The 22,778-nt window shown below is 58.2% G+C and overlaps 1 protein-coding gene across 2 annotated transcripts in view; it reads right to left on the reverse strand.

Moving 5' to 3' along the window:
• PRR5 (proline rich 5) overlaps positions 1 to 22,778 on the reverse strand; it is a 53,047-nt gene that overhangs the window by 21,962 nt on the left and 8,307 nt on the right. The window contains exon 2 of one of the 2 annotated variants that reach the window (XM_070371458.1): positions 4,270 to 4,392. In XM_070371458.1, the coding sequence (XP_070227559.1) occupies positions 4,270 to 4,382 (113 nt within the window). In that variant the 5' untranslated portion in view covers positions 4,383 to 4,392. Of the gene's footprint in view, positions 1 to 4,269; positions 4,693 to 22,778 lie in introns of those variants that run through there. The other variant, XM_070371459.1, reaches the window with a different exon arrangement.

Below are 22,778 nucleotides of genomic sequence, written 5' to 3' on the forward strand. Positions count from 1 at the left end.
AACCCCCGCCCGGCCTGGCCCCAGTGGACATGAGCCCTGGGCTGTGGCTCCAAGTCGGACCAGGGTTCAGACCCAGCGTTAGCAGGGGCTCTTGGTCAAGGCCCTTTCCTTCTCTGGCCTCGGTTTCTCTGAAGACCACCATCGCAGCCTTAGAGACGGGTCTGCAGGAGCAAGAGGACCCCGCCACTGCATTGCATGGGCTCCCACAGCCGGAAGACAGGCAGGCGCCTGGCTCAGGCATTCAGGCGAGGAGTAGTGCTCCCTAATGGTCTATATCCTGTGGCCCAAATGCAGGACTCAGGCCAGGGTTTGGGGGGCTCTGCCTGTCCCCCAGCTGGCCCCTGAGCTCAGGGACATGACCTTTGTGCAGCTCGACGCCCCGCACACACAGAAGGGTCCAGACCGAGCGAGGTGCTAACTGGGGCCAGCACAAGGACAGGGACATAGCATGCCACCTCCGAGCCCCTGGGGAGGGGACCAGGGGCTGTGTGTGGGGCCAACAGGTGAGGCATCCAGCCCTCTGCAGGGCCAGCCCTGGGCTGGGCGCGGGGCACAACCCGCCCCGGAAAGCAGCCGCAGGGGCTTAGGAAACAGCTGCCGACGGTTCTGCTCTAGTTTCTGGTTCGTTGAATACGGCCCGGTGGGCCAGCCCTGCACCCAGAGCTCCTCTGTGCACCCACGGGAGAAGGGAGCACAGTCCCCCACCGCGTGTGGCCAGTGTTCACACTCCCCGGTGGTTGTGTTCTTCCCAGCACTGACTACCACCCGCTTGGGCCTCGTGGATTTCCTGCAGCCCCGTTTACCTCCTGACCCTCTTCCTCGACTCCCGATTCCATGCCTGGGGCTGGGACAGTGCCAGTGGGTGAACGAATGGACAAAGGAAGGAACGGCCAGGTGACACGTGGATGCCGCCGTCATGGGCACATGCTCTGTGTTTTGTCCCACGTCCAGATGAGGGAGCAGAGAGAGGCCCAGGGAAGTCAAGAGGACCGGGCCAGGTCACTGCAGTGGGTCTCCGAGAAATTCATGTCTTCCCAATGCCATAGATCTTATTTGTAAACAGAGTTTTTGCAGACGTAATTAGTAAAGGACTCTGAGACAAAACCAGTCTGGATTTAGGTTGGGCGCTACGTCCTACGAGTGGTGTAAGAGGAAAGAGAGGGAAGTTTCGGCACAGAGACACAGAGGACAAGACCCGGTGGAGGCAGACACAGAGAACGGAGCGGTATGGCCAGAGGCCAAGGAGCCACAGGGAACTGTAAGAGGCAGGGACACTCTCCCCTGCAGCCTCTGGAGGGAGCGAGGCCCCGCGGACACCTGATTTTGGACTCCTGCTCTCCAGACTGGGAGAGAAGGACTTTCTGTTGTTTTGAGCCACCAGTTCAGTTCAGTTCAGTTGCTCAGTTGTGTCCGACTCTTTGCGACCCCATGAATTGCAGCACACCGGGCCTCCCTATCCATCACCAACTCCCAGAGTTCACTCAAACTCACGTCCATCGAGTCGGTGATGCCATCCAGCCATCTCATCCTCTGCCGTCCCCTTCTCCTTCTGCCCCCAATCCCTCCCAGCATCAGGGTCTTTTCCAATGAGTCAACTCTTCGCATGAGGTGGCCAAAGTACTGGAGTTTCAGCTTTAGCATCATTCCTTCCAAAGAAATCCCAGGGCTGATCTCCTTCAGAATGGACTGGTTGGATCTCCTTGCAGTCCAAGGGACTCTCAAGAGTCTTCTCCAACACCACAGTTCAAAAGCATCAATTCTTCGGCGCTCAGCTTTCTTCACAGTCCAATTCTCACATCCATACATGACCACAGGAAAAACCAGAGCCTTGACTAGACGGACCAAGTTTGTGCCAATTGTTTTACAGTTGCCCTGGGAAACTAACACGGCCACGAAGAAAAAAGGGGTTCACTTTGGACTCAAAATGAGGTGTCCACAGCTCAGCAAGGCAGGCCCCGCACTGCCCCATGCCCCGAGGCTGTTGTCCTGGGGATACTGCAAGGAGGCGGGTGGGCCAGCAGGCAGCCAGAACAGGCTCAGGCCCCCGGTGATACCCGCGGAGCTCCGATGGGGAAGACCCTGCCCCTCCCTGACTCAGGGCTCTCTCTGCCAGGGGGAGGACAGCAGGCGCTGTTCTCTGTGGCGTCAGCATGGGCAAGCTTCCTGGTCCTCTCGTTCTTCCCCTCTAAATGGGGGTGCGGGGTGGTAATTGTATCTCCCTCCCCGAGTTATGGTGGCAGCAGGCAAAGTGAGCCAGGGGCCCCTCGCATGGGCCGAGCCGCAGGAGTGTGGCAGGGCAGGTTGAGCTGCAATGGGTCCAAGGCTAGGTGGCTAGGAGCCTGGGGGGAGCTGGCTGCCAGCCGGGCCACACCCTGCAGTCCGCCAGGGACGGGGCACAGAACGGCTCTGAGGTCCTAAAGTTCCTTTAGGTTAAAACAAAAAACAGTGGGGGTGCCCATGTGGCCTCTCCCTACAGGCACCCCCCTGGGCTCCAGAAGACTCAGAGCCGATCCTAGGGTGCCCCCACCTCTGCCTGGAGACCCCAGTAGCGCTGAGCACTGCAGGAGAAAGCTGCTGTTGGTGAAAGCTCAGGAACCAGTAGACTTCTAGCACGCGCGTGTGCTCAGCTGCTCTGGTTGTGGTGGACTCTCCGTGACCCCGCGGACGGGAGCCAGGCTCCTCTGTCCATGGGATTCTCCGGGCAAGAATGCTGGAGCGGGTAGCCACTCCCTTCTCCAGGCGATCTTCCCGACTGAGGGACTGAAGCCGTGTCTCGGGTCTCCTGCTCTGCCAGGCGGGTTCTTTATCAGCAGTGCCACCTGGGAACCCGTGAGAGGCCCTCCCAAAACCTATCCCGACAAGGCCCGCCCTGACATGTCCCCAGCGTGAATTTGAGCTTGAGTCGTGAGTTACCAAACACCTATTAGGTGCTAGACACATGCTGAGGGCCTGAATACAGATCTTCACCTTTAATCCCTACAACAGCCTGGAGGTGGGCATTTTAAAGGACAAGGAAATTGAGGACCAGGGAGGCTCAGTGACTCTCTCAAGCAGGGAAGAGGCAGACCTGGAATGTGAACTAACTCTGTCTGTCTCCTCGGGCTGGATCAGGGCAGAGACAAGGAGGGGGACTGCTTTTCTCTCAGTGCTGCGGGTGGAGGAACTGCCTCTTCGGGCAGCACGTGGTCACTGGGCCCAGGAGATGCCCTGAGGGGAGTCCTTCCCTCCATATCCCCACACCAGTCCCGTAAGAAGGAATGCTGACCCATGGGGAAACTGAGGCCGACTGGTCCCTAACTCTCAAGCCGTTCGCAACCTGGTAGAGGACAGAAGCGAAGGGCACAGAGGATGGTCTCAGGCTGGCAGCCCTGTGCTTCCCGCCACGCTCAGGAATAGGTGAGCATCCACGCTGACAGTTGGTTTCCTGGTGGCCCAGACCACAGACGGTGGAGCATCTGGCAGGGCGTGTGCAGTGGTGGGGGCAGCTCACATCCACAGCCCCCCTGGACAGCCTGCGCCCCTCTCTTCTCCTCTCCTCCCACTTTCCTTTTGGTGGAAATTATGTTTTTGAATAGGGCTCCTGAGCAAACACGGTGGGAAATCCCACTAAACAAATCGTCTCTTTTTCCGGATTCCCCCAGCCTCGCTCTTTAAACAAAGCTGGTGGGGTGGGGGTGGGACTTCCCACGGCCCCTGCTAGTCTGGGAAGGACTCGCTGGGGGAGGGTCGTCTCAGGAATGCCAGGCAGCTGCTGCTGCTGCACCCCTGCTGACAGCTGGGAGGGCAGGGGCCCTCCCCCCGCGCTCAAGGGAAAGCCGGCCGCCCCGACTCCCGACCGAAGGGACCTAAACGCAGAAACAGGAAGCAGAGCAACCCATCGACTGCGCCCGCAAAGCTCATCTGCGAAATGGGATAAATACTTCCTGCTCTATTTACCTCCCAGGTTGCCAACAGCAGGGGCGAGGGGCGAAGACGTGGGAAGACCCCGGGAGGAAGGCAGGCTTGCGGGATCCAGGCCCACCCCGTCACCCACCAGCTGCGGGGTGGGGTAGGGGTGCCCCTGGCGCCAGCCCCGGGCCCGCGGTCTCGTCCCTCCGTTCTAGAAACACGTCGCACTAAACTTCCCTCCCCGCCCGCGTAACTCCGGCGGAGCGAGTTCTCCGCAACCCGGGAGGCGCAGAGCTGCCCCCGGGCACATTTCCTCGCCCCAGGCGCCCCCCGCCCCCGGCTCTGGGACCCGCGGGGCCGGCCGGGAGGGCGCGGCCTTACCTGTCCCAGGTGGCGTTGGCGCAGGCCCGGCGCTGCTGCGTGCCCCGCTCGTCCGCGGCGGTGGCGGCGGCCGGCTCTCTCTTGCCCAGGTCACTGAGGCTGGGCGAACTCATGAACTTCAACCTGCGGAGAGTCCTCATGGTGACCTCCCCTGGCGGCGGGCTCCGCGCCCACGCGCGCTCCGCGCCGCGCCCTGCGCCACGCCGCGCCGCGGGCCCCAGCCGGCGCTGCGCCCTCTACGAGGAAACTTGGGCGAAAGCAGGAAGCCGGGCGGCCCTCCCGGGGCCCGCCCCGGCCCCGCGCCTCCGCCCCGGGCCCCACGCCGGCCGCCGCGCCGGGTTAATCATTGCTCCGAACGGCCGCGGCGCGCAGCGCCCGGAGCTCGGCGGATACCGCGCGGACCCGGCGCAAAAAGGGCCCGGGGGCGGGGCAGGACTGAGGGGGCGGGGTGCAGGGCCGGGGCGGGGCGTGGGCGTGGCCTCCGGAGAGGGCGTGTACAGAGGCGGGGCCTAGAGCTGGGGGCGGGGCCTCCACAGAGGGCGTGTGCAGAGGCGGGGCCACGAGCTGGGGGTGGGGCCGGCTCCTCCAAGGCAGCCTTAGCGGCCCTCCTGGGGTCGCGCTCTGGGTTCCCTCTATTCTTCCAAGGGCCACGAGTGCCCACCAGAAAACAACACGCACGACTGCACAATCCGACCCCAATCGCCCACCCCGCGACAGGCCCTGCGGCCCCACCCCGACGGTGCTCTGCTTCGTGCCCGGTCCCGGACCCCTGCTGCAGTTGTTGTGCCAAGTGCCCCCTACCTCGCCATCCCTCCCCACTAAAGGCTGCGCCCAGACAGATTTCTCAAGACCCCGCCATGTGGACACAGGCTCCTCCCTGGTTCTCATGAAGGCTAACTAGGTCGAGGTCTTCAGCCTGTTTTGCAGTTGAGAAAACCAAGGCTCAGAAGGTGAAAGAACCTGCCCAACGCCTTACAATGAACAAACGGTTTGGGATGCCCATGGGGCTCCTGGCCCTTGCCCTCTCCATCAGACAGGGCAAGACAGTGTCTCTCCCTTCCTGTGTTCCCACGGCCTTTCCCGAAGCAAGGCCTTTATCACCAGAGGCCTGGCCTCACGTCTTCCTGTAAATGTCCCGCGTGCATCACTGGGGGAGAGGAGAAGCAGAGCCTGGAGTCCCAGCATGGGAAGGAAGGGTGCTCAGGCCCCCTCCCCCCAGTGCTGTACAGAAGATGGAACTGAGGCCCGGGGCCTCCCAGGCCCCCTATCCAGGCTCTCTGTATGAGATTACACCGCCCCCACCCCGACCCCCGTCAATGACAGAGCCAAAGCCCCTGCCGCCACCCCCCTCCCCCACCCCGCTGGTCTTGGTAATTCAGCCCGACACAGTGTAGGTCCACATTACCGTCCCCACTCAGAGACTGGAATCTGCACCTTAGCGTGGAGGAGGTGGTGATCGCAGGGGAGAGGTCTGGCTCAATCCCCCGCCCCCTCAAGGCCGGGACTCTTTCTGCTGAATGCCCCAGGTGGGATGATTTGCCAAGCCCAGGCTGAGTAACCAATGAGCGTCTTCTGTGGCTCCAGGCGCAAGGATAGCCTCATATGAGGTGTATTGACTGGGGAGGAGACACTGTCCAGGGAAAATCACCCAACGTTTCCCAAGCACGTACTGCACACCAGACATTACCCTCATCCTCGGCAGGCAGAGTCCTGCCCAGCAAGACCCCTGACTCTGAGCTCAGAATGGAGGGGTCAGAGACCTCTGACTCCCCCAGAGTACATCACCCCCAAGGCTGAGACCTGCATGACGCAGCGTGAACGACAGGCCAGGAAGGACGGTGGTTTCCACACCCTTGTAGAAACAACTGTGGACCCTGTCTGCTCCTTCCACCTCCACTGTCACCTCCCCAGCCCAGGACAACAGACACCTCCTGACTGGTCTGCCTGGGGCCACCCAGGTCACCGGAAAGCCTGTCCTCCAGGTGGTGACCAGGGTGACCCTTGGCATACCATGTCCCCTCCTGCGCTTGGAGGCCCTGCTGGTTCCCACCACCCTGGGGATCAAGGCCAGAGCCTGAAATTCTTGGGGGACCGTCCCGCCTCTCCTCGTTCCCGCTTCTGACTGCCTTCACCTTGGGTTAGGCTCAGGGGTTACCCTCTGGGCATCTGATGACTTTTCCATGTGATGCCTCAAGCCAGGCATCCAGGGGGTCCAGGACTGTGATGTAGTTCACCACTACATTCCTGAGCTCAGTACACAATAGGTATGCGGTAAATATTTGGTTAAATGGATGGATAAACATCTGTCTCACAGGTGGGAAGGGATTCAATGCATTGTAAATATTGCCACACTGAGGCTTTCCTGGTGGCTCAGTGGTAAGGAATGTGTCTGCCAACATAGATCCCTGGTTTGGGAAGATTCCACACGCCTCGGAGCAACTAAGCCCCTGTGTCACAACTATTAAGCCTGTGCTCTAGAGCCGCGGAACCGCGACTTCTGAGCCCACGGGCCGCAACTACTGAAGCCCGCACACTCCACAGCGCGGCTCTGCAGCAAGAGAAGCCACCACAGCGAGAAGCCTGTGCGTGCCACGAGAGAGGAGCCCCTGCTGGCAGCAACTGGAGAAGAGCCTGTGCAGCAGTGAAGACTCAGCAGTCAAATAAATGAATAAAATTATATATATAAAAAGTTGCCACACTGGACAGAGGCAGAACCACTGTCACCGCCCCTGGTGTAAATGCAGCAGAGAACCACCAGGATCCGTCCACATCCCGGTGGACAGGATGCAGGGCGGGCTCCCTCGCTGGAGGGAGGCTCTTGGGGAGGGCACTGCTTCGTGTGCTTGGCGCACTCAGGTGGGAAGAACTCAGCCACAGGCAGGGCCTGGTTGGCACGAGGGGCCAGCTCAGTGCAGAGGGAGGCTGGACTATTCTGGATGTGGGTGGTAAGGGCAGTCCAAGGAGCGGGGCAGGAGTGGGGCTAGAAGAGGAGGGGCTGGGAGAAGTGGCCAGCCAGAAATGCCAGAGGTGGGGCTGGCAGTACTGGGGGTGTAGTGGAGACCCAGGGGTCTTCTGTGTTTGGGCTGGTGATGGGCAGGGAGGGGCCTGGGGTGGGTGGGGGCTGGACAGGCAGGGGAGCAGGCAGGCCCCAGGGCTGGAATCTGAGGCAGAGGCCGGGAGGCAAACCATCCCAGCCCCCAAAGCAGGGGGCAATGGGGAGGCCGAAAACCAAGTCCGGCCCCTAAACGTGTTCCGCACAGCTCGCGGTGTGGGGGAGAAAAACAGAAAACCAAAACTGCCCACAGCCAGGGTTTCACAATGGAGACACTGGCACAGAAGCCCTGATTTCTGGCTTCCCGGGAAATGTCAGATGACCCGGCCTCCTGGGCCTGTGGCCCCACGTGACCGCCGTGACTGGGATGCTGCCCCCACAGGCAGGCACAGGGTCTCCCGGTGCCCACCGGGCCCTCCACTGACTTATGGAGGCTTCTGTGCCAGGTAAGAGGTTGGGGACTGAGCAACCGTATGGCGGGGTGGGGCTGGGTTGGGCCCGTGTGTGCCTGGGACTCAGGGAAGGGAATGCCCTCCATTCAAGGGAATGGGAGACAGGGGTACCCATTCATGCACCCCCGAGGCTCCCAGAGTAACCTTGCTGCAAGAGCTGTGCCAGGCCTGATGGCATCAACCACATCCTCTCCTCCTTAAGGAGTCAAACTTCATCCCAGCCCCTCCCCAACCAGTGGGAGGTCAGTACCTGGTACAGGACCCTGGTCAATAAGGGGGACCCACAGGGCTTTTCTTTCTGTTGCGGGAGGGAGCCCTGGGCAGAACGGGGGTCCACTGGACCTGCCATCAAGTCAGGTGACCTCTCGGGTCTTGGTCTGCCCATCGGTAAGATGGATGGGGTTGAGGGACATGGGAATGAGACCCCATAAAACCCTTCTGCAAGGAGATCAAACCAGTGAGTCCTAAAGGAAATCAATCCTAACTATTCATTAGGACTGATACTGAAGCTACAATACCTTGGCCACCTGATGTGAAGAGCTGACTCATTGAAAAAGAACCTAAGGCTAGGAGGGATTGGGGGCAGGAGGAGAAGGGGACAACAGAGGATGAGATGGTTGGATGGCATCACCGACTCAATGGACATGAGTCTGAGCTACCTCCACGAGACGGTGAAGGACAGGGAAGCCTGGCGTGCTGCAGTCCACGGAGCGGCAAAGAGTCAGACACGACTGAGCGACTGAACAACAACAAAGCCCTCAGGGCCCACGTGCTCCCCGTAGCTGTGGCAGGAGCTGGTGATCCAGGTGTCTTTGATCCTTGAGGTATGACTGTGCTGAGGGGCTGGTCCGGAGGTTTTGTCTTCACGGTCAAGGTGCGAGGACTGGCAGTGACCTTTAGGATGGGCTCAAAGCACTGGGTCTTGGCATCAGAAAGGCCTCCAGGGCTGGGAACTCCAGCCAGGATCTTTAGGGGTGAGGCCTGGGGTTGCTCGGAAGTATCTCAGGGACTCTGCAAAACCCTGGGCATGGCTCAGTCATGTGCCCACCACACAGATGGACAGCCTGACTCCTGGGAGCAGGATGGCAGGAAGTCTGTGCGGCCCTGGAACCCAGGCCTCCAGCCTTCTAGGCCACCAGGGGTAGGATAGGAGCAGGCAAGAGGCAGCCGCCAGCTCTGTGGACCTCTTGCTGGCGCTGACCTCAGCCAGCTGCACCCTGCCCGCTCGGAGGGGCACTTCCACCCCCTGGTGGCAAAGGCTGGTGCTCCCCACAGCAGGCTGGGACTGTCCCTCCAGTTTGCTGGGGAATCCCACCAGCCAGCACTCTGCACCCTGGGGGCCTGGACAGCTGGGAGGGGCCTCACCCAGGCATAGAGAACCCTGAGGGGAATGCCTGGCGCGTGTCTCCTTTCTCTGAGATGGGCAAGACCCCCATGCTGAGGGGAGGTGGGACGAGACCATTCACACGGTCGTGCGGTGCACGCCAAAGGGTGGCTTACTGCTGGCTGTGACAGTTGCAGAAAGAGACTGGAGTCAGGGCTGAGCCCCCATCACCCACGGTGACGCCAGCATCACTTGGCGATTAGACTGGTCATCTCCGAAGGCTTTGCAATGTGATGGTTCTCAGCGACTGTCCCAAGGCTGGACAACCAGTCCTCAGGCTGGATGGGCACCAGGCCATCAGAAGCAGCATGTACTATATAGTTCATGAGTGGGGGGACTTTCAGAGGTGCCCCTGTGCCCAGCCTGGGGTGGGGGCACCACGACCAGAGGTGGGTGGGTCCTGCCCTCAAGGTTGTTGTTGGGTCACTAAGTCATGTCCCACTCTTTGCGACTCCATGGACTGCAGCATGCCAGACTCCCCTTCACTATCTCCTGGAGTTTACTCAAATTCGTGTTCATTGAATCGGTGATGCGATCCAACCATCTCAGCCTGTGCCGCCTGCTTCTCCTTTTGCCTTCAGTCTTCAGACTTGGGAGCTTTTCTCTCTGGCTTCACTGTTGTCGCTGTTCAGTTGCTCAATTGTGTCCGATTCTTTGCGACCCCACGGACTGCAGCACTCCAGGCTTTCCTGTAATTCAGCATCTCCCAGAATTTCCTCAAACTCATGTCCACTGAGTCGGTGATGCCATCCAACCATCTCATCCTCTGTCGCCCTCTTCTCCTCCCGCCTTCAATCTTTCCCAGCATCAGAGTCTTTTCCAATGAGTCGGCTCTTCACATCAGGTGGCCGAAGTATTGGAGCTTCAGCTTCAGTCCTTCCGATGAATATTCAGGGGTGATTTCCTTTAGGATGGAGTGATTTGATCTCCTTGCAGTCCAAGATGCTCCAGGGAAAAGTGTCCCTTCTGGTGGTTTCAGAGTCAGTACCGACTATTATTACCCCGTTTCAGAGATGGAGACAGAGAAGGTGAGTGGGGGTGAGCTGCCTGCTTAAGCTGTCAGCTAAGAAGCGTGGGGGCAGGGATGCTGTGCTGCTAGGGGGACAAAGCCCACCTCCCCAGTGCTTTAAAAGCGCTGGAGACATTTATTGAGCACCTACTGCATGCCTGGCACTAGGCGCTGGGAACACAGCAGGGGACAAAAGAGCCAGGGTCTCTGCCGTCGGGGGAGCTCACCATCCCCTCCGAGCTCTGCCATCTGCCATCTCCTGACATGTTCACGGTCCCCTCGAGCCTTCTCTCTGCCAGCAGAGCTCCCGCCCCACCCCGCTGCCACCAGGACCCACCTGGAGCCCCCTTCCCCAAACTAGTGGCCTCTTCCCTCTGCTCTCAGAACCCTCCCCTCCTCCTTCTGGATCTGGATCCCAGGCTTGGGGTGGGGTGGGGGCGGGCGTTCTGACCAGGAGACGTCCCTGTTCTTAGATCCCCAAACGGCACCCACTAGAGGCTCTGTCAAGCCTCAGGTTCCCATCTTCAACAACTGGTTCTCCAGGTCTCTCCCGGGACAGTGTTGTGCAGCTCTTGTTGTTATTCAGTCACTCAGTCATGTCAAACTCTTTGCGACCCCAAGGACTGCAGTGCGCCAGGCTTCCCTGGCCTTCAGTATCTCTGGGAGTTTGCTCAAACTCTTGTCTGTTGAGTCGGCGATGCCATCCAACCATCTCATCCTCTGCCGCCCCCTTCTCCTTTTGCCCTCCATCTTTCCCAGCATCAGGGCCTTTTCCAATGAGTGGGCTCTTCGCATCAGGTGGCCAAAGTATCGGAGTTTTGGGTTTTTTGTGGAACCCTGATTCTGGTCTATAGATAGGTCCCTGTGGTACAGTTAGGAGAGCAAAGCAGGAGAGATTCCAGGCTTCCCAGTCCTCCAAACTGGGTCTGCTCCCCACTCAGCCGCCTCCCCTGCAAGCCCCTATGCCCCCAAGTCTCGGGCTTCCCAGTAGAATGTCCCTCCCAGGGTGAGCGGGAGGATTGAATGAGCCTCCATAACTATAAGGAAGTCAATTTCAGTCTGTGACAATTGGTGAAGGCAGCCCTGAGACACCAGGGCATCGCCTTCTCCAGACAGAGCCTGCACCCTGGCCCACCCAGACCCCGGCTTTGACCTCTGCATCCGGGAAACCTCACAGCCAAATGTGGCAAGGTCGGGCCCCAACACCCAGCAAAGCGGAGACGCGTTCGTCCCCTACTCCCGGCTTGTCTAACAGGAGCACACAGACTCTAGGAGACAGGAGGTGACAGGTAACTTCTGGCCAAGGCATCGTGGCTTCTGAACGCCAACAAAGCAGGGGGCCGCTCTGCCTTTCTCAACCTGGATAAATGCAGCTCCGAGCCACATCCCCACTGTGTAGCCAGGTGGACCGGGGCCATGCCGGGCAGAGCTGGGTGGATTGGGCTTGATGTCCAGTTTTCTCTCCTCCCCAGGCACTTTCCTGGCCAGCAGCCTTTTCTTAGAAGAATCCTTGGAAAGAGCAAGGACTGCGCAGGCAACCAGAGCTCAGACTAATGATGGGAAGCCCAGGAGAGGAGCCTGGGATCGTGGACCAGGGTTGGGGGGGGTGGGGGCTCCAAAAGGGTCTCTTCACTTACTTCTTCCAGGAATGAATAGTTCCAGGGGTGGTGAAGGTCAGTGGCGGGGGGAGAGCCTGCGTCCTTGACTTTGTAAATAAAGCCCACAGAGCCCAATGAGGAGGCAGTGGCGGTGGGTCAGCTGGACTCTGCCGACTCTAAGGCCTTGCTCCCAGGGGAGGAGGAATCCGCCCCACCCACCATCCTCCTGCTTCTGCAGGGACGTGGCTCTGTCCACCAGGTGATACATTTAACGCAGGAGAAGCTGCTGCTGAGATTCGCTGGGAGGTGTGAAGGGGAGCCCCCCACCCTTCCAGCAACAGGGACCCCTTACTGAGGGCTGGCCCTGGCTGGGCTGGCCCACGGTCCCCAGCTGGGGACCTGATTCTCTGCCAGCAGAGTGGTCTGATTCCCCCACCACAGTGGACATGGAGGCCCCAGGTCCTGATGTCACCTGGCCAGTCATAGGCCAGGATGGATGCTGGAGTCCCCATTCCAGTCCTGGCTTCCTTCATAATGGGCTGTGGACTGAACACTGGCCTGTTCCTGGGAGAGGCTGGGACCCTCCTCACACAAAGCCTGGGCAGGTAGCGCCCCTCCCCCACTGACCCCCGGCCCCTACTGTCCAGCTCCCCCCCCTGCTGATCAGCAAGCACAGGTCCGGCCCCTGCTCCTGGAACCTGCCCACCTCTGGGCCCTGAAGGCCTGAGGACTCCAGACTTCACCACCTCCCCTTGCCCTGACCTGGCCTCCTGGCCTCTCAGTCTACAGGACTCCACCCCACCGCTGGCCGATCGAGCCACTATGCCACCCAGACATAACCTACCCATCGGCTCCGAGGCTTCCGCGGAGGCCCCAGCCTGCGGGATGAGCTCCAAATTTCCAGCGAGGTGGCCAAGACTCCTAAAGACCACGGCCGCTGCTCCTCGGTCTCCACTGCAACTCCTACGAAGCCCCTCCAGGCCCCCTCCTGGAGCCCCCCCCACCACCCCCGCTAGGAGACAAAGCAACCACTGTTCCCAGTCTTTCTGCCCGCTTCCCACCTCTGGGCCTCTACCCAGCCTCTGCCCTAGGCCTGGGTGCCCCTGTCCCTTCCCTCCAACTCATCTCTTGTACAGTGATTATATTAATAGTAAAAGGCAGGAGAGGGCCGTGATTTGGGGTGTGGACTCTGGAGCCAGCCGGCCTGGGCTGGATGGTGGCTTTACCGGTTAACAGCTGACTGTCTTGAGCTGATCACCTCTCCTCTCTTTAACTGTGCCTTGGTTTCCTCATCTGTAAGACGAGTCAGAAGAACACCTTCCCCCACAGGGATCCCAAGACTGTAAATGCATTCAATGATGTCAGAGGCTCAGGGTGGGCCTGGCGCACAGTAGGTGGTCATCAACATTAGCAGTCATCACCAGCTGGCCTCTTGCTCTCCATGCCCATTCCTCCAGTGTCCCCTGGATCCCAGGCCCCCAGGATCTTTCTCCCCTCAACCCAGCTCAGCCAACAATCCCCAGGCTGCCCCCTGCCTCTCCTTGTGAGGATCTCGGGACTGGGCCTGCCGCCTCCATCAGACGCCCGAGGCTGAGGCTCCTCCAGGCAGAGGAGCAAATGCCCAGCGGACACCGACGAAGACTTCCCTCTCGACCTAGCTTTAATCAGTCTCCTTGGAGCTCTCTGCTGGACGAGGGCTGACCTTGGGCTCCACTCGCTGTCCTTGCAGAATCCACTTTGAGCAAGAATTCTGAGTCAGTTTAGTGAAAACCCCCCACCCCTGCTATCTGTGCTCCCCGTGTCTCACCACTTGGCTGGCCTTCAGCTAGAATTCAGTGGAGTGGGTCAACAACAGTCCCCCTTCCCCCGATGTCTCCTCTTCCAGCTTTCCCACCCACTGACCCTCACCCTGCTCCTTGGCTACAAACCCCCACTTGTCCTTGTTCACGATACACTGCGCTCAGTCGCTCAGTCATACCCAAGTCTTTGCGACCCCATGGACGGCAGCCCACTAGGCTCCTCTGTCCATGGGATTTCCCAGGCAAGAACACTGGAGTGGGTTGCCATTTCCTCCTCCAGGGGATCTTCCCGACCCAGGGATCGAGCCCATGACTCCTGCTTGGCAGGTAGATTCTTGACCACTGAGCTACCTGCGAAGACTTGCTGGAGCGGGAGTCAGGTCCAGTCACTTCCCTCACCGCTGCAAGACTCGATCTGAGATTCAGAAATGCAAAGAACTTTGAAAACTCAGATGTTTGTCAGGGCTCATTTAGCCACAAAACCTGATCTGACCAGAAGTAAGGCTATTTAGAGTCTCTGTCTACCTGACGCGGTGGAGATCTTGTGCAAAAACATTCCCCAGGATGCTGCCCTGATGCCTTCCACAGGGCAGTGACAGCCTGCGTCATCATTCAAAAATAACTGGAATTCCGCCGTTACATCTGGCCCTGAGCGTGTTGGCCAGATAAGGGCTGGGGGATTTGCACAGACGCAAGATGAGTCAGAGCTGGCAGGTATGTGGCTGAGCCAGATTCCATCAGACTCCAAAGATGGCCTGCAACTTAGTAGGAGAACTAGACACAGGTATATATAGGCTCTGAAAGTGCCTGGGAAGAAGTGGTGATATATGGAGAATATGGTTACTATTTTGCATTCACCACTTAAAAGTCAATTTAGGGAACTGCACAACCTGAAAACTCCTCCCTACGTATCCCCCAGAAATGCTGCATAAAAAATTATACACGTCTAAATGCAGAACTGAGCTTGTAAAAAAGTGAGGATAATCAACCACAGGCCAGAATGATAATAATATTAGTATTATCAATAAGAGATTCCTTATCAGTATCTTTATACCATATCTGATATTAATTTACACAATTAATCTAATAATTATTATATAATTAAAATAATAGTTAGATAGCATCACTGACTCAATGGACATGAGTTTGAGCAATCAGCGGAAGATACCGAAGGACAGGGAAGCCTGGCGTGCTTCAGTCCGTGGGATCGCAAACAGTCAGACACGACTTAGCGACTGAACAACAGCAATATTAATTTTACTGAAGGCCAGCATAATGCTTGCAATATACAATAATTCGATATGGAGTGATCTCAAGTATCTTAACAGAAACCTCATTTAACATGGAGCCAGGAGGCCAGAAGGGGGAGCCCTCACATCCTAGCACTCCCGGTCAGTCGCAGACCCAACAGTAAGAGACAGACCTTCGCATCTCCAACAGGAAGGTTACTACTCTACTACCCAGCTGGAGGAAGGAAGAATTTCTCCTTGCCTGGCAACAGCCCAGCCAATGAGAGACTGGGAGAATTCAGCCAACGAAAAGCCACTACACTTGGAACTCCCCGTTTCCTCCAATGGACTCTTTTGTTTATAACAGCCCCTCCAAACTCCCCTTCTCTCTTATAAAAGAATGGTACCCTGGACTTGCCTGTGGTTTGCCATAGGTTGCACATCCTGAATTGCAATCCTTTGCTATTCCCGAATACACCTGTTTTTGCTTGCAAAACAACAGGTGTTCTACTGTTTTCTGTCAACACCCTCTAGCGCTTGCAGCAACTCCAGCTCTCTGCTGTCCCCATTTCACCGCTGAAGAAACAGTAGATCTCATGCTGGTGGAGCTGGGATTCAAGCCCAGGCAGTCCAGCTCCAGAGTCTGCATTCTTCACTACTATACTCTGAGAGTTGTGCTCTAATTAGCAAAACAGTTAAATCACAGGAAAAGACTGTCAACTAAGAACCCAGATGTTAAATGAAGGTGTGGCAGCCTTGTGGGGGTAGGGAGAGGGGGGCTTCCCTGGTGGCTCAGATGGTAAAGAATCGGCCTGCAATGCAGGAGACCCGGCTTGGATACCTGGGTCGGGAAGATCCCCTGGAGAAGGGCATGGCAAACCACTAGTGTTCTTGCCTGGAGAATCCACACGGACAGAGGAGTCTCTGGAGGCGGGCTCCAGTCCACGGGGTCGCAGAGTCAGACATGACTGAGTGATTAACACTTTCACACGCTGAGACAGAGAGGTGAAAACCAGCAGCTGGGAGATGCAACACCAGCAAGGAGGACGACGGAAGGCGCAACTGAGTCCTTCACAGAAAGCCAGAGGTCTCGGGGGCGGCACCCCTAATAAACAGGCAGCTGGGAGAAAGATCTGCCTGGTGACGGAGAGGACAAGAAAACTTGTCTCTGACCACCTGAACTTGAGGCAGGGAAAATGCCTGCACATCTCCTGAAAATCTGTAGTCAAGGGTCTGCCTTCAGACTGGGGTGGGTTAGGCGGGTAGCGAGAGCCTAAATTGATCAGCATAGAAGTGGCCCCAGGCTGTGCTAGCCCCAGGCTTCTAGCAGAATGACCACAAAGCTGCTCTGGAGGGGCAGGTGCACAAGCCAGGCCTCCAGGGTTTCCACGGATAAAGCCTGGATGGAAGTAACCTCATGACCCAAATCATACAACACACAGGGAAACAGGCCACCACGAGGCAAGGAAAGCCAACACACAAATGTCGGGGTGAAATTCCTAGAGCTTCAGCCAAGAAACTATTGGAAAGACTGTAACACGAATTCAACATAATCAAAGACAAAAGAAAGCAGGAATAAGACACAATGTCATAAAATTCGGGGCTGTTGCTGAAGCTCCAAAACTTTGCCACCTGATGCAAAGACCTGACTCACTGGAAAAGACCCTGATGCTGGGCAAGACTGAAGGCCAAAGGAGAAGGGGGCGGCAGAGGATGAGATGGTTAGGCGGCATCATCAACTCAATGGACGTGAATTTGAGCAAACTCCAGGAGATAGTGGAGGACAAAGAAGCAGGCAAAGAGTCAGACACAACTCAGCTACTGAACAACAACAGCAGCAGCAACCCACTTAGTGGGCGCCTCCCCAGGTGTAAAATGGAACGGAGACACCTACACCACCTCAGCGCTGACTTCCCTGTCCTGCCCTGCGTTCTGCAGTCACTGTAAGAGTGCCCACCAACTCAAGGGCCTGGCGTGTCTAGGAGGGTATTAGATACCAAGGCCCACTTCTGTCTGGGTCACGCTGAAAACATCTGAGTCTGTATGGAAGAGACAACTTCACGGTAAATTTGAGCTTTCTGCTGCTCCATGCCTAACAGAAGCCCAGTTGCGAGAAATAATATTCATGAGCTTGGTCCAGAAGATCTGTGAAGCCCTGAAACTGCATCCCTCCTGAATGTGAGTGTGCCTTTTACTGGAAGGGTGTGGGGAGAGAGAGGTGGTGTTCACAGGCTTCTCTGAAAGGGCTGAGATCCCCTCTTAAGGCAAAGCCAAGGAGTGAGCATGGCCCATCATATGGAGCATCTCTGTTACCCAAAGATTTGGAATGGAGGCAGGAAAACAATTGGTTTTTGTTTTTTTTTGGCCAGGCTGTGTGGCATGTGGGAACTTAGTTCCCTGACCAGGGATTGAACCCGCACCCCCTGCGGTGGAAGTGCAAGAGTCTTAACCACTGGGCCACCAGGGACATCCTGAAAAAAGGAGAGGGAAGCCTGGTGTGCTGCAGTCCATGGAGCGGCAAAGACTCAGACATGACTTGGCAACTGACCAACACTACCACGTGGCTCAGTGACAGACTTGAGGTGAAATCCTCATGGATTTTGAAGATAACACATGAAACTTCCGTCATCTCAAGGTTATGGACCTCACAGAGTCCTTGCAGACCAGCTGGGGGGGTCCCTCTCCGTCTCCCCTGCAGTTAGGAGAGCCTGAGCGTCCAGCTCCAGACACTCAGTCCTTGGATACAGCCGGACAACAGGAGCACTGAGATGCTGCTCACAGCATCAAACAGGGAGCCCTTTACAAGGGTTTCTAGGAGGATTGTCGCTTCAGTTTCATTGCCAGGAAAGGCTCTGTTTTCATCTTAAGGGCATTATAAAACTAGTGAGTGATCCTTTTTCCCTCTGTGCTTTGGTTGCCAGGAAGCTCACAGTAAAAAGCTCACAGTCCCGGCTCATATAGAGACTTGCTTGGTGGCCCAGTGGTTAGGACTCAGTGCTTCCACTGAAGGAGACCCAGATTCAATCCCTGGTCAGGAAACTAAGATCCTGCAGGCCACTGGGCGTGGCCAAAAAAAAAAAAAATCAGTCCACACCTCTCATGTGATCTCTTGGTATGTTTTTTGTTTTTTAATCCAGGAACATCTTGATAATGATGATAGCCATAACACAACCACAGGTATTATGAGCACTTTCTAACAGCCAGGCACAGCCCTGAGGGATGCAAATGTACAGTCCTGCTGGCCCAATACCCTCTCATGCAGGCTCTGCTGCTCCTGCTTCACGGACAGGGCTGATGAAGCTGCAGGGGTGCTGGTGGTCCCTGTGATACAGGAGGGGTGAGATCAGGACAGTGGGGCATCAGACAGGGCATCTTCCCTGTGACCCGCACAGCAGGGTGGCAGCCGCCATCAGACTCCGCTTCCTGGGGAGGGACTGGGGGTTGGGGTGGATGGGGTGGAGGGGAGCAAGGGGCTTGGAGAATTCCACTCCCAGAGGTGTCTGGAGGGAAGGGACACTTGTCCCAGGGCCCTGGGGTCCCTGAGTCTTCCGCCCTCCTTTACACTCCCCTCCCGCATCTGCAGTTCCTATACGTTCCCGGTTGATGAACTTGGTTTAAGTTTGGCAACCAACACAAGCAGCTCAGAAAGGCCATTTAACAAAACCCACCTGGCCCTCCTTGCCTGCAAGAAAAGCCGGTCAATACTGTAAACACGCGAGGAAGTAAGAGAAGGGGCTTTCCGACAAAGGATGCTGGGTGGCCTGGCTCCAACGCTGCCTCCCAGGCCTTCTGCACGCACCCTGTCTCCCAGGAAGTCAGGCCCAAAGGTCCCCGGAGTTTATGTAGCCCATCTGTCCATTTTATAGACAGAAAGACCGAGGCCTCGAGAAGGGGGTGGGGCATGCAGGGTCACTCACAGAGCAGGGACATCCTGACGCGTGATGAAAAGGCTTGAATACTGAGGTCCTACTGGGTCCTACCCCCTCCCTCCTGGGGCAGCCCACCCAGGTCAGAATTCCCACCCTCATTTTTCCAAGGAGGAAATTGTGGCCCCAGGGGAACAGACCTGCCCAGCTGCATGGCAGGCAAGCCGAAGTGCTGAGACTGAGCCCAGCTCTGACCTGGAGGCCACACGCCTCACACTGCCACTCTGGAGGGACCCCACCCTCTGTCAAGTCATTAGTAATCGTGAGCACCAACGCAGGCCAGAGCCTGTCCCCAGAGGCTGCCACGTTCCCCCTTCCCTGGAGAGTCACAGGAGGCCAGTAACAGAGGAGGCAACAGGTGGAAGGTTCTGGGACCCCTGAGGACCCTGATGGCCTTGGGGAGCTCTGACGAACTACCAGAGGCAGTGACATTTTAAACAGGCCTGGAGGCATGACCTCACGCAGCATGGCCAGCCTGGGGTGCAGACTGGGTGGCAGGAATTGGGCTGACCACGGCGTCCATGAGAACGCCAGCTGAGCCATTGGCAGGGGAAGGGCCCTGTGCTCAGAGGGGCTCTGGGCTCTGGAGGGGACAGCGCACGGCCCCATGGACAGGGCAAAGGCAGGAGGCGGCCTTCTGGGTGGGGGTGTTGTGTGTGGGCTATGGCTGGTGCTTAGATGGGCAAGGTCTCTCTCCAGGCCGAGGCGGAGGGGCATCACAGGGGCAGGAATGCAACATACAGAACAGAGGATGGAGATGCAGCCCAGAGAGGCGGGAGCCAGAGCTCCAGGGGGTGGGAGGACCGTGGGCACCACAGTGTCGCCTTGGGGTGCGAGAGGGGGTTGGGAGGGGAAGGTTTCAGGAAGGACCCCGGGGTGAGTCTTGAGTTGCCCAGGTATTCTATAGAGTGACTACCCTTCTCATGCCCAAAATCTGGACCATCCAGTAAGGGCCTGAGCTCGGGATTCCCGCTCCGAGTTCCTACTCTGCTTTCCCCGGGCGGGGGGCACTTAGAGTTGAGCCTGAGAAAAGTCAGTGTCCCCTCCACCCTGAGCCACAGGGGTGCCCTCCACCATCCTCTGTCCTGCTTGCCTGTGACCAGGGACGGGGGCTGGCCCCCGACGCCCCCCATTTCTGGGATCTGTAAGTAATCAATCTTGTGACTTGGCTGTCTCAGTGTGAGCGTATCGAAACCGCGGCGTCAGGGGTCCCAGGCCTCGGCTGGATGACTTGCCAGCCACACTAGGGTCAGGGAAGGGCCTCCCCATGAGTCCGCAGGTCGCCCAAGTGACCGGCCTAGGCAGGGGGCACAGCCCGAGGGGGCCGGGCCGGAGCGGGCACAGGGACTCGGTGCCCTGGCGTCTACGCCTCCCGGCAGCCTCCTGTGGGGCGCTGGGTGTGGGAGGGCGGCCCTGCCCGGCCCCTGGCCTGACCCCCGAGCGGCTCCTCACTCAGGTCTTGGCAGTTTCTGGTTTTGAGTCACAGAGGCCCGGGCTCTTTCTCTGTGGTTCCTTGTGTGGGTGGCAGAGGGGGTGGGGACCGAGGTGAGAAGTCCGCCTGGGAGGGAGACTGCTGCCTCCACTGCATGCTGCCTGGCGCCTCCTGCACTGGCTGGGCCCTCGGGATTTCCCCAGACTCGGGGGCAGGGGACAGGAGGGAGCTCTCCTGGGCTCCGCCGCAGGGATGAGACAACAGGGAAGCAGCCAGTCACAAGCTCCCAGCCCCTCCCAGGGAGGCTGTCAGCTCAGGGGTTGTCTGAAGGCAGGGGAAGGGAGCCAGGAGACTCCCTGCAGCCTCCCGAACAAATGAAAGCAGACGTCAACGTCCTGGAGGAAGGTGCAGTCCTCAAAGGCCAGGTCCAGTTCATGTCCACATGCTTGCCCTTCACTGTCTGGGATAACTTTCCCAAAGCCTGGTCTGGTTGGCCAACTCCTATGCATCCTGCAAAACCCTGCTCAGAGTGACCTCCCCCACCAACGTCTTCTCCACAAGCCCCGCCCCACCACACACAAGTGTGTTTGAAAGGCAGTACTGTCCAGGCCACCTGCTGCAGTGGCACATTCCCCAGAGGCTCGGAGAGCGAGATCCCTCACTAATTAAGGACAGACCCCTGCCTCCTTCCTTAGCTGGTTCCTGCAGTTCCAGTCTGGCTAGCAGTTCAGTACTCTCCACATAGCAGGCCTGTCTGCACAACACTCCCGGGTTAAGGCGGGGTTGGCAGCTCTCTTCACTGAGGACACGGAGGCTGCGAGGGCCACACAACTTGTCAAAGGCCGTCTGCACGTTCCTCCTTTCCGCCCAATAAGCACTTCTTGAGAATCTAATACACACATACCAGCCCCCGAGCCAAGCGCGCGATCTGAACTTGACCTTTGGCGGCCTCAGTGTCTACCTGGCCTCGTAACTGCTCCGGGAGGAAGCTAGGCTGTGGGGGAGGGAGGGAAGTTGTCCTCCCTCTTCAGCGGGGACCGAGGCCCACACTGGGCACGCGGCCAGGCCCCTGGAGGGGGCGGGCAGCCTGCACTGGCTCCTCTGCCTGCCTTGTTCACCCCACTGAAACCCCCAGGGAGCAGGGGACCCTCACCCTTTCCTGGTGGAAGCAACGGAGGAAAAAGGTGGGCCCTGGCTGGGGCCTGGGCGGGCCTCTCTCTCTCCCCTTCTCCCCTCTTGCCCACCTATGGGTGCCTACAGCACCTGCCAGAGCTTCCTGTGTCAGCAAACACGCAGGGAGGAAACTCATCTGAGCTCAGTGACACCCCCCACGCCGACAGACCAAGGTGATGGCTGGTGACCTTGACCATCAGTACGGAGGCCTTTCCTCCGTATTGGCTGGTTCTTCTCCGTACCTTTAGGCAGCGCAGAGAGCATCTTACCTGCACTGGCCCTGCCCCCACTGTGGCTCAGTGGGCCCCGTGTTCCCTCCTGCCTCAGCTGGCTGGACGCAGAGCATTCACAGGCGGCTCCCTCTCTGACCCGCCTGCCTTGTTTCTGCCCCCGGGGCACACTGCCCACACTCCCTCGGGTCCACATCTGGGGTGGTCCGAGCTGACGTCCTTTTGGCTGCTTGAAGCTCGTTCCCGTCAGTCTTGGGACATCAAACTCATGTCCCATTTCTGTGGGTTCTCCTGAGAGCTCTGTCCCCAAGGTGCCTCCCGTGCTTGCGTCTGTCCCCCTAACTTGCCACCCTGGGCGATGCTCCAACCACAGACAACAGAAATTGTGGACCCAGTGAATGTCAAGGGCTGGACTTAACAATTAGCTCTACGAAGGGCGCTCACTTGGTCCAAGAGGTCACGTTCTAATCCCCACCCTACAAATGACAAACTGGAAGCCCAGTGACGAGCAAGGGCTGCAGGACAGAGGCCAGCCGTTCAAGCCGGGCTCTGGGGACAAACAGACCTAGATCTGAAGCTTGGTCACTTACTGCATTTGGCCTCAGTTTCCCCATTCTGTAAAGTGGGGCCACAGCCGGGCCAGCCCCCTAGGGTCCCTGTAGAGGTAAGGGTCACAGGGGCTCCTTAGTGCACCGTGCCTCCCCTCGTGGGGCAGGGGGGTGGCTGGCGGGTGGACCCCCAGGGGGGGCAGCCAACTGTGACTCTAACAGGGGCACACGCCCTCCCCTGTCCCCATCACTCAGGGTCTGGTCCAGCCCCTCGCCGCGTCTCTCACCATCCTCACCTCACCCTTGTCCAGGTCTCCAGCCAAACAGCCCTCCCAGCCCCAGTGCACCTGCCTCCCTAGCAACTCCCCTGCACCACCACCCCCCGGCAAGGTTCCAACTTCACAAGGCTCTTTAAGCTCCTGCTGGAAAATGGCCTCCTCCTCCAGGAAGCCTTTCTGACTGCCCTGCGTCCACTCCAGGCATGGCCAGGTGCTTCCTCTAGGCTTCCCTTTGTGACAGCTCCATCACACCCTGGGTCTGAGTCCTGGCAGCCTCCCCCATCAGACTGCGTCAGGTCAGTCTGATGACGAAGGACTAATTCTCCATCAGACTGAGTGTTCCAGCAGCAGGGGCTCTGTCGCCCTGCAAGGTTCATCACAAAGCTTTCAACATACATG

The sequence above is a fragment of the Bos mutus genome, chromosome 5 (assembly GCF_027580195.1).
Source record: "Bos mutus isolate GX-2022 chromosome 5, NWIPB_WYAK_1.1, whole genome shotgun sequence".
NCBI classification, from domain to species: Eukaryota; Metazoa; Chordata; class Mammalia; order Artiodactyla; family Bovidae; genus Bos; species Bos mutus.